The sequence below is a fragment of the Zea mays genome, chromosome 8 (genome assembly GCF_902167145.1).
Source record: "Zea mays cultivar B73 chromosome 8, Zm-B73-REFERENCE-NAM-5.0, whole genome shotgun sequence".
Lineage (NCBI taxonomy): Eukaryota > Viridiplantae > Streptophyta > Magnoliopsida > Poales > Poaceae > Zea > Zea mays.
The window spans coordinates 54,520,955-54,535,725 of record NC_050103.1 but is presented as its reverse complement, the minus strand read 5'-3'; the positions used below and the strand labels follow the sequence as shown (position 1 = coordinate 54,535,725).

The 14,771-nt window shown below is 45.7% G+C and overlaps 1 protein-coding gene across 2 annotated transcripts; it reads right to left on the bottom strand.

The window, feature by feature from the left end:
- Window positions 1–305: 305 nt before the first annotated feature.
- On the bottom strand, window positions 306–12,959 carry LOC103635205 (probable chromatin-remodeling complex ATPase chain). 2 transcript variants are annotated; one of them, XM_008657719.3, is made up of 25 exons: window positions 12,481–12,959; window positions 11,977–12,093; window positions 11,768–11,871; window positions 11,145–11,257; window positions 10,452–10,549; window positions 10,175–10,354; window positions 9,868–10,089; window positions 9,596–9,730; window positions 9,231–9,513; window positions 9,053–9,126; window positions 8,663–8,883; window positions 8,496–8,583; window positions 8,317–8,410; window positions 8,034–8,222; window positions 7,910–7,941; window positions 7,732–7,808; window positions 7,565–7,654; window positions 7,412–7,481; window positions 2,236–2,278; window positions 2,100–2,158; window positions 1,821–1,986; window positions 1,414–1,592; window positions 1,123–1,338; window positions 868–978; window positions 306–769 (listed from the first exon to the last, which is right to left on the bottom strand). In XM_008657719.3, exons 1-25 carry the CDS (start codon window positions 12,805–12,807, stop codon window positions 749–751), a joined length of 3,309 nt encoding a protein of 1,102 aa, XP_008655941.1. In that variant the 5' UTR covers window positions 12,808–12,959; the 3' UTR covers window positions 306–748. The 2 variants fall into 2 exon arrangements, with proteins under 2 accessions (XP_008655941.1, XP_008655942.1); XM_008657720.3 differs by having other exon boundaries at window positions 379–786.
- Between the last annotated feature and the right edge of the window lie 1,812 nt (window positions 12,960–14,771).

The window sequence follows — 14,771 nt, the reverse complement described above, 5'->3', positions numbered from 1 at the left end:
ACATAATTTCATCACAAGTTCAACAATATTTCATCATAAGTTCAACAACATTCAATATTAAATGGCAATATCATACCATCAAATCACACAAATGTAGCATTGATAGTACAACACTTTTGGACCAAAAGAGAGTTTTCAACAATAGCACAAACTTAGACACTTTTGGACCAAAAGAGTCAGCAATAGCACAAAATATTAGGGTAGTTACCTAATTGTTCAATATTTAATATTTAAATATAAAAGACGTGTCATGTGAGCAGGTTTTCTATCTAGTAGCAGATATATGGCAAGAAAGAACATATATATGGCAAGAAAGAACATACCCATGACTACCATAGCCGAGGGGTATAACAAATGATCACATGTGCTCTAATACGGTTTTTACCGAACGGGTATCAGGTACCCATGGCCATCCCTAGACAGAAGGGACCGGATTTATCTTCAAATATTGAACTGGAGCCTCAACTGTTGCAGCGAAAGGCATCATCACTGACCAAAAGTGTAGCAACAGTTGCAATTGCGAAGTCCGAATCTACAGCACTACAATACAGCATGCGCATACATACCTCATTTAGGATTTATAATAACTAATCTATGTCATCGTTGCATAACTTACACTACAAAGTCACCAGCCCTTGAGGCATTCAACTCACGTGCACAAGAAACTAAGCACAGCACGTACGGGCTTAAAGCATTGCAGAGACTGCATCTCGCTGAGAGCTCCAAAGGCAGGATGTCAAACATCACATCACCCTCTCTTTCGCCTTCCCTGAAACATATTTACATCTGGTGAGCCGAGCGATACACATTCTTTAATAGATGGACATAGGTTAAAAGCAGGGATGAACTCAAGGAATTGTCTCTTACCGAGCCCACATAATCGTCCATAAGAGACTGCCGTCGCCTCTTGAATGAGCTCAACGGAGCACTCTCACCCTCTGAATTCCTTAGTGCTGCTCTCTTTGTTGGAGTCGTATTCTGTTGATATCAAGCTTGAAGTCAGATCAAATTGTACCCACAATTAACATAGGTTATTTGCTAACCCTACAACATTCGCTAGGTCTTTAACAAAAAAAATGCAGAGCTGTAGAATGATGGGTAGTGAATAAGTTTAGGAATTGCCTTAGCAAGCCTTTTCTCCTTCCTTGCCTGCCTCTCTTGCTCATCATATTCTTGATTTTCCTTTTCAACCAGTCTGATAAGAGTATCACACCGCCTAGCCAACTCTTGGGTAGTTCTGGACTTCACAAACCAATCAAATCGGAATAAGGGAGACATACGGAAGGCAGCTTTCAGTTCATCCCAGTTCCCATATCCAAGTTTGTGCACCATGCAAAGCTGGAATGTGACACCCAGCTTAGTAGACATAACATGTACTCACATAGATAAACATAATATGGTGAGGGAACATACCATAAAGCGGTCACATTCCTCATTATAGAACTTCCCTTTATTTTGGCCATATTGAATTTTCAACTCTAACCATGGGTTCTTGTAGCGGTCTAACTTCTTCCCAATAGCCTTCATAATCTCATCCTTGCGGGATATTCTTGCTTCCCCCCTTTCAATATTTTTTATAATTCTATCATAATCTAGTTGAACAATGATCAAAACACAAAATCTGTCAGTATGAAAAGTTTGATCTTCAGTATGCAAAATTGCAAACAGTTGCTTTTAATTAAAATGTTATAATGAGAAAAAGACAAGCTAGTGCATTGTGAAATGTTTTGTCATGCTAATTCAACATGGCCAACCCGCATATTTCCTTTAAATTGTCAATCAAATTAGATATATTAGCTATCTTGGAATTACTGCCGTACCAGTCAGCTCCTTGTATCTCTCCTTGAAAACTTTAGCATAGCGTTGAACTTCCTCTTCTGTCTTACCCTCCATTTCAGAGGATATACTTTTAATATCATTGCGACCATATTTCTCACATGCACGAATAAATGTGTTGAAGTCTCTCCTTGTCCATGATGCAAAACCCTGAAAAGTTTACCATAGACAAATAAAGTTATAGAAATGACAGTATAAAATAGCAAGCAGGAAGGTACAAATGCAAGAGAGTTGATTTCAGTGTGCTGCACTATGATTCTAACCTCTTCTAATAACTGCTCCTTCTCTTCCTGCTCCTCTGCTGTTAAAGGCTCCAATTGATCTTAGCATCACATTAGAAAAATGGAGTCAGCAAGATCCACTTGGATGTAAGACAACCTAGGAAAAGCAAGAAAATACCTTCGTCTTCACCATCAATGGTATCTTTCTTCTGGTTTGCTTGCTGCATCAAAATTTTCTAATGTTAATGTTATGACCGACATCCCCTACACCAGGCGCAGGGACATTAGTGGCTAGGAGGGCTAAGGCCCACGGCCAAGCCACAGGCCACATGCGGATTAGATAAGGATTAGCTAATAAAAAGGAGAGATTATCTCTAGTTAGTTAGATAAGATTAGATAAGGATTAGCTAATAAAAAGGAGAGATTATCTCTAGTTAGTTGGATAAGGATTAGAAGAGATCTCATAGCTCTAATCCTTAGATCAGATAAACATCAGTTGGGATATAAATACTTGTAAGAGGTCATCTATGGAATTAAGCAGAATCAGATTATTCTGGCTTCCCTGAGGGAGCCAGGAGTTGGAATCAATCTCTCTTGCCCGCGCAGCCTAGGTCAGCCATGGCGCCCCAGCGCCGCCGCCCCCATCTCCCTTGCGCAGCTGTTCATCCTTATAGGCTAAGGGAGATCCCTGCTAGGATCCGCAATCCTACCAATTTGGTACCAGAGACCTTCGATCCTCCGGCCACCATGAGTTCTTCGTCGCAATCCCCACCGGCCTCCATGGCCGCTGCGCCTCCAGCCACCGCGCCACGCAGGCCCTGACCTCCACGCTGGGCCTTCCCACCACCGGGTCGTCATACAATCTGCCCACGATGACGAACGAACAGCTCACAGCGGACATCCTCCATTTCTCCACGAACTTGGCAGCGCTGCAAGCTGGTCTGTCCGAGATCAAGCTCCACCTGGCGGGCACCCAGCCGCAGCCCACACTGTCGTCGTCGTCTGTGGCCAGCGCGACAATGGCGGCTTCACCGCAGCCGGCCCTAACGGCGCCATTTGTACCGCTCCATCAGTTGCAGTTCCCGCGCTCGCCGTCGGAGATCCCAGCATGGGCGCGAGGGCCTGAACCGTCACCGGTCTTTTCGACGACACCGCCGATCACCACCGCCGTGCCGCAACTGCCACCAGGCGTCCTGTTCAGGGGGGTGGATGGGACTCTTTCCCCCCCCCCCCCACCACCACCACGACAGGGCTGTCACGGATCCAATCCCGCCAAAATTCTACAAGCTGGAGTTCACCACGTATGACGGCACCGAGGACCCCTTGAATTGGCTCAATCACTGTGAGTAGTTCTTCTGTGGCCAGAGGACGCCGGCCACAGATCGCATGTGGCTTGCGTCCTATCATCTTCGGGGCGCGGCTCAGACATGGTACTACACCCTGGAGCAGGATACCGGGATACCGACATGGGAGCGCTTCAAAGAGCTATGCCACCTACAGTTTGGGCCTCCTGTTCGGGATTCGCGCCTCGCGGAGCTCGGTCGGCTACAGTTCCGCACGACGGTACAGGAGTTCACAGAGCGGTTCAACGTCGTCCTCTGCCACGCTCGCAACCTCAACGCAGTTCAGAAGGCGGAGCTGTTTGTGGGGGGCTTACCGGACCACATCCGTGTTGATGTGGCTTTGCGCGCACCCCAGGATCTTCATACGGCGGTCTACTTGGCCGGCGCCTTCGAGCTACGCGCCAACAGCCTCATGGCGCAGTTTCCGACGGGACCCCGGCGCGTGGCGCGGCGCAGCAGCGGGTCACCCAGGCCCCGACCGCGTAGAGTGGCGCTCCACAGTCGGCCGCGGCTGCCCTACCGCCGATCCGACAATTTCGTCGCCTCACGCCGGCGGAACAGCAGGAACGTCGTCGCCAAGGCATGTGTTTCAACTGCGATGAGCCCTACGTCAGAGGCCACCATTGCAAACGACTCTTCTACTTGGAGTCGAGCGACTTCGACATGGAGGACGGCGCGGTGGACGCTGCACCGAACGCCAAGCCAGACGACAACCTGCCGCCACAGGACGTCACTACGGCCACTGCGTGTGTGGTCTCTCTACATGCACTCGAGGGCATCCGTACGGAGAACACGATGATCATGCTCGTGGTGCTCAAGGGCGTGCGCTTCCTGGCTCTCCTCGACACCGGCTCCACCCATAATTTTCTACAGGGCGCCGCGATGGCCCGACTAGGCCTCACCCCGCTCAACGGCGACCAGCTACGGGTCACCGTGGCCAATGGTGATCGCCTTCGGTGCGCTGGGATTGCACGCCACGTGCCCATCTCCATCGCAGGCGACGAGTACACCATCACCTGGGTCGACATCGACTTGGGCTGCTTTGACTTCCTCCGCACCCTCGGCGACATCACGTGGAACCTGGAGACTGTGACGCTAGCCTTCCAGTGCGACGTTCACCGCATCGTGTGGAACGGGGTCCAGGGCAAGGAGGCGACGTGTACGACGACACCGACGACGGTCGTGGCAGTGGCCGAGCCGCAGCAGCCACTGCTGGACCGACTACTTCAGGAGCACAGCGCCATCTTCGAGGAACCGCGAGGTCTTCCACCCGCGCGACCGTACGACCACCGCATCCACCTGCTGTCCGGCACGGCATTTGTAGTCGTGCGCCTGTACCGCTACCCCCAGCTCCAGAAGGACGAACTGGAGCACCAGTGCGCGGCGATGCTGGCACAGGGCATCATCCGCCCCAGCACGTCCCCGTTCTCCGCACTGATGCTCCTGGTTCGCAAGGCGGACAAGACGTGGCGCTTCTGCATCAACTACAGGTCCCTGAACGCTAAGACGTCGAAGGACAAATTCTCGATCTCGATGGTTGACGAGCTACATGGCGCCCACTTCTTCACCAAGCTCGACCTCCGCTCAGGGTACCACCAGGTGCGGATGTGGCCCGACGACATCGCCAATACGGCATTCCACACCCACCATAGCCACTACGAGTTCTTGGTCATGCCCTTCAGCCTCTCCAATGCACCAGCAACGTTTCAGGCGCTTATGAATGACGTGTTGCGCCCCCTACCTGAGGCGATTTGTCTTGGTATTTTTTGATGATATACTGATCTACAGCTCATCGTGGGCGACACACCTCCAGCACATCGCCATCGTCCTCACCGCGTTGCGGGCGCATCACCCCCACCTAAAGCACTCGAAATGCTCCTTCGGGTCACCCTCGGTGGCCTACTTGGGCCACATCATCTCCGTGTAGGGCGTGGCCATGGACGACGCCAAGATTACGGCGGTGCGCGAGTGGCCGACACCGCACTCGGCCCACGATCTTCGGGGCTTCCACCGCCTCGTCGGATACTACAAGAAGTTCATCAAGGACTTCGGCGTCATAGCCGCCCCACTCACACGCCTCCTACGGTGTGACGCGTTTGTGTGGGACAACGAAGCGACCACGGCATTCCAGGCGCTGAAGGAGGCCCTCACCACGGGACCGATCCTTCAGATGCCCGACTTCAACAAACTCTTCATGGTGGACTGCGACGCGTCGGGCACAGGCTTCGACGTTGTGCTCCACCAGGGGGCGGGGCCCCTGGCGTACTTCAGTCGGCCCTTCGCAGCCCATCATCTCAAGCTCGCAACCTATGAGCGTGAGCTAATCGGGCTGGTTCAGGTCGTTCGACACTGGCGCCCGTATCTACGGGGGCGCGCCTTCTTGGTGCGTACCGATCACTATAGTCTAAAGTTTTTGCTTGACCAGCGTTTGTTGATTGTTCCTCAGCACCAGTGGATCAGCAAACTCTTTGGCTACAACTTCGAGGTGGAATACAGACCGGGGCGTCTCAATGTCGCGGTGGACGCTCTATCCCGCCGCGATTACGCGGACGATGATGCGCCCTGGGCCACAAGCGCAGTATTGGCCATATTCGGGCTATCGTTCGCCTTCCTGGAGGACGTGCGCAGGGCCACGGCAGCCGCAACCGACGCTCAGCAGCTGCTAGGCCGCCTCCGCGCCGGTGACCTGGGTGCGCCATGGCGCGAGGAAGCGGGACTTCTACTACATGGCCGGCACATTTACGTGTCGGACTCCAGACTTGTGCCACCAAGCCCTCCTACTAACTCACTCGGCCGGGCATAAGGGCATTCAGAAAACACTGCATCGACTCCGCGCCGACTTCTACATTCCGAGAGATCGGTTCCTAGTCGCGGACTGGGTCCGGTCTTGCGTCACGTGCCAGCGCAACAAGACCCTGACTTTATTGTCGGCTGGGTTGCTACAGCCCCTTGAGGTGTCGTCCTAGGTGTGGGCCGACATCTCCATGGACTTCATCGAATGGCTGCGTAAAGTCGGGGGCAAGTCTGTTATCCTCACGGTGGTCGATCGCTTCTCCAAGTATGCGCATTTCATCGCGCTCGGCCACCCATACACAGCATCATCAGTCATCCGAGCTTCCTTTGATGGCCGTATAAACTGCAGCTACCGACCGACTCACGCCTTCATGACGTCTTCCATGTGGGGTTGTTGAAGCCCCACCGTGGTGATCCCCCGGAGGCGCCGGGTGCTTTGCCACTGGTCCAAGACGGGCGTATACTGCCGACGCCCGAACGAGCTCTCCACGCACGCAAACGACGCGATGTCTGGCAGGTCCTTATCAAGTGGCACGGACTTGGGGACGAAGATGCAACGTGGGAGCTCTTGGAGGATTTCCGAGCGACATACCCTGACTTTCAGCTCAAGGACGAGCTGTTTCAGCAGGCGGGGAGAGATGTTATGACCGACATCCCCTACACCAGGCGCAGGGACATTAGTGGCTAGGAGGGCTAAGGCCCACGGCCAGGCCACAGGCCACATGCGGATTAGATAAGGATTAGCTAATAAAAAGGAGAGATTATCTCTAGTTAGTTGGATAAGGATTAGAAGAGATCTCATAGCTCTTATCCTTAGATCAGATAAGCATCAGTTGGGATATAAATACTTGTAAGAGGTCATCTATAGAATTAAGCAGAATCAGATTATTCTGGCTTCCCTGAGGGAGCCAGGAGTTGGAATCAATCTCTCTTGCCCGCGCAACCTAGGTCAGCCACGGCACCCCAGCGTCGCCGCCCCCATCTCCCTCGCAACTGTTCATCCTTATAGGCTAAGGGAGATCCCTGGTAGGATCCGCAATCCTACCAGTTAAGCACCAAGATTACGATTGACATGCTAAACAATATATTGCAAAATTATGAGGAAGTAATGTCCAATAGACTGGAAAACAGGCAACAAACACACACAAAATAGCAGAAGTTGAGGAAACTTCAATATCTAGTGCAAATTACAATAATAATAATTTGGATGAGAAATACCATGAGGTACCGCACTTCCTTTTCGTACAATTCATTTAGCCTTTGGTTATTGAAAAACTGGAAATCATGCCTAATACAAAAATTAAAAGCCAGGTAAGATATAATTCCATAAAATGGAGCCATTGGTTAGCTTTCAAAAAACAAGAAATTTACAAGTGCGGCATTCTTGGAATCCTTGGCTCCCTAGGCTTCGCTGGTGCACCTTGGCGAAGCGCTTGCTTAAAGTAATCAGACTCAGAGTAGCTACAAATGACAGTTAAAAATAAGGTCAAATAAGTATTAGACAGCGTGTCATGACCTAAAAAATAAGAGGTGCATACTTTCTCTTCCTTTCTCTTCTAGGTGGCTCGATCCAGTTATCACTAACAAGTTTCTTGAAATCAACCTTGTTTTCATCCTTCAAGCAATCATGGAGGAGAATTTAATTGGTGTTGAGCAAGACACGTCAAAAAAACACTCACAATTTACAGCACATGAATTGAATGTTTGAATCATTACCTTCTCATCATCAAAATCATACAGTTCGGCATCTGCATCAGAAAATAAAGTGTTTAGGTAGGAAAACATAAGACATAGGAGCAGAGAACGTCAGAAGACATAAGAACAGGGAGCAGGTACATACTATCATCCATCTTAAATTTAATGGCGTCCTCTGTGAACTTTTTCATTTTTGCATCAAGTTCAGCTGTTGTCTCCTCTCCTTTAGCTATAATACGGTCAATGTCCTCATCAGTTATTGTGCTGTCCTTAGAACTGAAAACCATTTCAGCACCAAACCGCACCATTTGCAGAAGGTCATCCTTATTGACAGCTTAACAAAAAAGAATGTTGTCAGAATAATCCATATCCAACTAGTAAAGAAAAATGCTTGAAACAAATAGCAAAGGCAAATATCATAACCATACTTTTCTGCTCTGCCAATCGTCCTTGCTGAATAACTAAAGCATCCAATGCTAGCTTCTTATATGCTCTCTCAATCACCTTTTCCTCGATAGTGTACTGTAATTTCGTTTGCATTATCTTCCAAATTGATATCAACATAGAATTTAGCACTATGGTTACTGTTAATCTAGAAACAACAAACCTCAGTGCAAAAGCGGAACACTTGAACTTCTTTCTTTTGACCTATCCTATGTGCACGGTCCTGAGCTTGCAGATCAGCTTGTGGATTCCTGGAGGCACAGAAATAACAGAGGCATTAGATTCATTCTTAGGGTAAGCAACAGAATCAAGTTTAGCATAGTCTCATACCAATCGCTGTCATAAAGAACCACAACATCAGCAGTGGCCAAGTTGATACCAAGGCCACCTGCCCTAGTTGAAAGTAAGAAAACAAACTTTTCACTTCCTGGCTTATTGAAGGCTTCAATGGATGCATCACGATCTTCTCCACCTGTATTTCCGTCAATTCGACAATACTGATAACCTCTATACATAAGATAATCTTCCAAGATATCCAAAAGCCTGGTCATCTGCAGGATGATGCGATGTCAGACAAAGGAAAATTATAGGACAAGCGAGTGCTTAATGAGGTGCACTGTGCACATGCTCAGCATCCCACGAGCGGTGTCTGATATCTCCCAATACACACTTGCTAACGAATAATGCATTCAAATCTGCATGGCAATGGAAAACAATCACCTGTGAAAAAATTAGGACTCTGGAATCACGCTCCTTTAGCTTGGGCAGCAATTTATCTAGTAGAACCATTTTTCCTATGTAAATATCAAAAAACTGTCAATAACCATTCGTAGAAATTCAAAATTCTGTAGAAAAATATGCTACATTTATCCAAACAAAGTAAGGAACATGATGTTACCTGCATTCTCAACTAGATGTTCACCAGTTGTGTAGGGTGGGCCAGGTTCAGCTCCTTGGAACAAATATGGATGGTTGCAGCACTTGCGCAGCTGCATGGCAATGTTAAGCAATCGCTTGCGTTCACCACCGGCATTAATAACCTCCAAATCCTTCTGAAGCAGAGCGCGATAGTACTGCTTTTGCATCTGAGACATTCCAACTTTAAGTATGGTTTCCTTCTTCGGAGGTAGACCCTTTTCTACATCAGACTTGAGCCTCCTAAGAAGAAATGGGCGAAGAACCTTTGCAAAAGTTGCAAGAAACAATTATTAAGAGTTCATTTTAAAGTACTATAATTAGTTATCATGATAATTATATCCCAACCTTATGAAGCTGCTGGACCACCTCCTGTTGATCATTTTCCCCAGAAATTTGAAACCATTCATCAAAGGTTTCCGCAGAGCTAAATATTTCAGGGAGCAAGAAATTGAGGAGAGCCCAGAGCTCATGGAGATTATTCTGCCATGTAGCAGCAAACCGGACTAGAATCAGATTAAACCAAAAACTAATATGACACAACACGGTTACTGAATCGGTACTCAATCATTGTTCTGGGTGCACACACTATATAACAAACAATACTGGCAGAAGCCTACCTGGAGTGGAGTGCCTGTGATGAGGAGACGATAATTAGTGTTGTAAATCCTCATAGTCTTCGATAGAAGAGAATTCTCATTTTTTATCCGGTGAGCTTCATCAATAATTATGTAGCGCCAACTGAAGCGCCTCAACGCAGATTTTTCTTTGATTGCCATTTCAAAACTAGTCACGCACACATCAAATTTTCCAGGCTGTAGCAAATCGTCCCTTATATGGTTCTGGCACAGAAGAATAAGAGATCAGTATTCAGTAACATGGCAGTAAAAATTCCATAAGGGATTAAAGAATAGACTTGAGACCAACCCGCTCTTCTGGATTGCCCAAGAACTTCACAGCACGTAGGATAGGGCAAAAACGTTGGATTTCCTTCATCCAGTTGCCAAGGGTGGACTTCGGCGCAACCACCATGTGAGGACCAGTTATACCTCTGAACTCATGCAGATAGCCCAGCAATGAAATAGTTTGAAGTGTTTTCCCAAGTCCCTAAATTATAAAAAAGTATGCATTCAAAGCCAAAGTGCCAAACAAAACAAAATAGAGTAGAAGATCATCTTAATCAAGATTAACACATGTAGCATACCATCTCATCAGCTAATATCCCATTGATACCATTCTCATACAATCGTATAAGCCAATTAAGTCCAGCTAATTGATAATCACGCATCTTTCCCTTGATGCCTGCAAAGATTCAAACATTTAATAAAAATTTACATAAAGCAATGAACAAAGAATACAAGGCCCAAGAAAACTAAAACCTTATTGATTGGTTTCCATGAGAATGCACATACAATTCTTTTATCAGCAAATTGGAAGTAGTTAGGCAACCTTTTATGGAACAAAGGTGTCATCAGAAATGAAAACAGGATACAACATTGATTGCATAAATAGATGTTCCTTCTATATGAGAAGAATCAACAAGCAAATGCACCATGGCATTTACTGAATAGTAGTTATTTGGCAAAATAGGTTAAATATGAACAGTCAGTTATGGCCTTATGGGATAATGTTGGTTCAATTTGCACCACACAAATTAGTATACTTAATAATATTGGTTCGGTTTGCACCTCAACCGAAGCACTTTTTAAATTTTAAAGTCAGTGCGAGACTCAATTTACCTAGGTTCACTTTGCCTTATAAACAGCGTCAAAATAATTTTATGGCAACAGAGAAAAATATCTATTTAACAAGTAATTCTTCCATCGACTTGATGTAGGTTATTAAAGCAAGGAAATAACATATGTCAAGGTAGTAACAAAGCCAGCAAAGGGCTCACATGAAGGCTGTGAAACTAAACGTGTTCCCCCTGCACCAGCAAGGGCATCTTCTTCCTCTTTGAGGTATTCTTCATCTTCCTCTTCTTCAGTCATCTTTGATGCATGGCGTCCCCTACAAATGGACTCAACTCATCAACAAATAAATTACTTAACAAGTTAACGTAGATGTAGACAGAAAAGAACCTCGAATTTCATTGAGCTATGTCTTATGGTTCTGCATACAAAACAGTGAGCAGTACTACATAATATAAAGATAGTGAATATTACAAGATTAAATATTCAAATTAACAACTTCAATCTAAACTACAGGAACAGATGTAGAAGGTGCAACAGATGTCACCTCAATACAATACTGACAATTTCAGGAAAATAATAACAATATGAAAGATACACCTACGGGCTTGAGCAGAGAAGGTTGATTGTATTGTGTGTTGATTCATGTGCAAAGGTACATCATCAGTTAGAAGTGATGATGTGGTCATGATTGAAAGCTGAGAGCATCCTTCATAGTATTTTTAAACTTCAAAAGTGCTATGCCGAATGAAGTGCCAGCAATGTCCACTAAACTTAGAAGATAATTCGTAATTTCATATAGTCATGGCACAAACAAGACCAATGTTACCTCCCGCGTGGCTTTTTCTCGTTGGACTGACTTCCTTTTGCAAAGTGAGCAAATATTTCTGTCTGCTGAAGAAGGTACTTCAACCGTCCCTTCCCTTTATTGTTCTGTTGAGAAATATAAGATCAAGACAACATATATTAAGCCTAAATGGTTAATCCTGTGCAAACCATGCAATTGTACATGAGGATCCATTTAAAGACAGTATATACCATGTCAGCATCAATGGCGGCATTTTGAGTATCTAATATTTCTTGGATTTTATGTTTCTTCATCTTCTGGAGTTCTTTTAGCCTTGCTTTCTCTCGCTTCCCAACCACTGCATCAGTCTGCGGCAGACATGGTTAGGGCAAAGAAATGTAAAACTTTCACTACTTAAGTGTAGGGCATGACACAACAAAGGGTCCCCTCAACACATTAAACTCAGAACTAGAGATATATTATTTACCAATATTACTATTATCTTTGCATTATGGAAGAACCAGACAACAACAGCTTATGCCACAGCTCTGAGAAAAAATAAAAGCAGAAGTGCTTGCAACAATAACAAAACTAACAAATTAACAGAGACTATATCTAGCAATGACTGTAAAGCAGATTATTCTGAAACTATCTGGTCGGGAAAAAATTCAAATATTAGTATATTTCCAAAGCCCTCTTTAAATCAAATCCCTAAAAACGCGATTAAAACACTCAAACCCTAACCTCCCGCTCACCTCGTCGTCATCGTCCTTGTCCCTCGCGACGGGCTCGTCGTCCTCGGTGGACTGGGACTCGTCGTCGCCTTCAGCGGCGGTAACGGCACCGGCGTCCTCCTCGTCCTCAGCTCCAGCGCCGGTAGTGACGGCTTCGATCTCTTCCTCGTCGACCTCCTCCTCCTGCTGCCCCTCGCCCTCAGCTTCCTCCGCGGGCGGCGCCGCAGCATCCTCGTCGTCGTCATCCCCTTCCTCGCCAGATACGGAGCCGGCGGCGTCGGACTGGTCCTCCTCCTCGGCGGAGGACGAGATCTCCTCCTCATCGTCGTACTTCATCGGCTTCGCCATTGGGGCGGGCGGTGGCGGGAGAGGAAAGGTAGGGTTAGGGTTCCAGGGCGGGGCGTTTTGGACTTCGAGAGACGCAGCCTCGCAGGGGATTTAAGACTAAAATCAATTTGGGGGCAAATGGAGTGGCATATTTTATATTTGGCGCCCTGTACGAGAATTTTATGTTGTTTGCAGTTTTGAACCTAAAGTTTTATGTATTTCTGGTTAGTCCCTCCAGCATAAAAGCACCTTCAACAACGTGATCTATAAAAATGTTTATGATTTAAAATTTAATATGTTTTATAGAATTTATGGCACCAACAAACATTCCGCTTAAACAGTAAAACTCCAAATCTAGATTATAGAGCAGTATACTACGGTGTAGTATATTTGAGGCACTTGAGAAGGTGCCATATAATTTTTTGACTAAATTTTATGAAATGTGATACTGTTGGAGTCGTTTTTCCAGCATAGAGCCTCATATTTCAATTTTAGTCACCAATTTGAGGTATTGTTAGATATGCTCTAAAGGTCTAATGGATTTTCCGCAAATCTCTATCTCTACTCTACTATTATTAATGTGCACGTACGTTGTCACGGAAGTTAAAAATTAGTATAAATCATAGACACAGAATGACAAACATCACTATAATATATAAAAACCGTGTAACAAAATATCATCGTAACACTAATACTATATTAACGATATAGATATTTAATATTATATTATAAATAAGATGACTCAAATATAATGAACTGATGTCGAACAGACATTATAATATTACACAAATTATTTCTTAATAGAGTAGTATGGATTACATGGCATGAATCAGACAAATTACATGGTTAGAAACAATACTCAGTCAATAATGTTAGTGCCCTTATATTTATTTGTTTTTATGTTTAATGGTACAACCGGAGAAGCATAAAAGAAGAGGTTGGGTCATGATCCAACATACTAAAATACTCGTTTGCACGTTTACACATAATGCCTGATTACACATTAGTCGTGGCCTGATTGTACCTTACACAAATATACAAATGTTATATTCATCAACAATTGTTTGTATCAGATACTGCATCATATAATTTCACAAATCATATGAAACCCAAAGTTAACTACCTTACAAAAAAAATTATATTACTAATGTCTATCAAGAAAAAAAAAGAACTAATGGCCCAATATAGAACCGTACAAGTAAAAAACTCTACAAGAATCACAGGAAGGAAGAATTGAACAAAGGAAGAGAAGAAAATCATATGGTGAAGGGGAACAAAATGAATACAGCAGGATCAGTTCCTCCCATAATACAGATCGCTGCTTAAAGCTTGAACCCCACATCACTTCGCATCCCAGGAAATAGTCTGATGTCCTACGAGTAATTACGTCTCGCTCTCCCCTTCTTGGGGCTGGCTCAAATTGTAGAATCACATCACCAGAACCCATAATATGCCATCGTCATACGTCATTTTTTTACAAATAACCCCTCACAGCTATTTTAAATTAATCTGTTGTACGTCTATAGATGTCAAACGACGTCCGACACGGGCTAGATGCACGCGGACCACAACTATGGCACAGGCACGCGGACCACAACTATGGCACAGGCACGTCATACCGGCCGGTGTCGGGCCAGCCCGTTAGCCCGTCGATCCATTTAATTAAATCAGCGTAATGACGCCCGACACGGGCTAGATGCACGCGGGCCATAGTTGGCACAGGCATGCACGCGAGCCATAGTTGGCACAGGCACGTCATGCCGGCCTGCTAACTGTGTCGGGCCAGCCCGCTAGCCCGTCGATCCATTTAATTAAATCAGCGTAAAACGTTAAAAAATGGTGCAAGAGGTGGGGTTCGAACCCATGCCCTGATGGAAGAAGGGCGGGAGATACTGGGTGAAACTGTCTAACCAGTAGAACATCACGCTAAGATGTTTTTAATATTGAATACAAATTGTATATAGGTATATACGTTTTTTTGTAAA

Bases quoted from the DNA above. Each gene is read 5' to 3' on its own strand.
- LOC103635205 (XM_008657719.3), bottom strand. From the start codon at position 12,807: ATGGCGAAGCCGATGAAGTACGACGATGAGGAGGAGATCTCGTCCTCC. The intron at 11,258-11,767 runs GTAACATTGGTC...GTCCATTTGTAG, and splicing joins GAGAAAAAGCCACGCGGGAG to GGGACGCCATGCATCAAAGA. The intron at 7,655-7,731 runs GTATGCACCTCT...TGTCATTTGTAG, and splicing joins AGAAGAGAAAGGAAGAGAAA to CTACTCTGAGTCTGATTACT.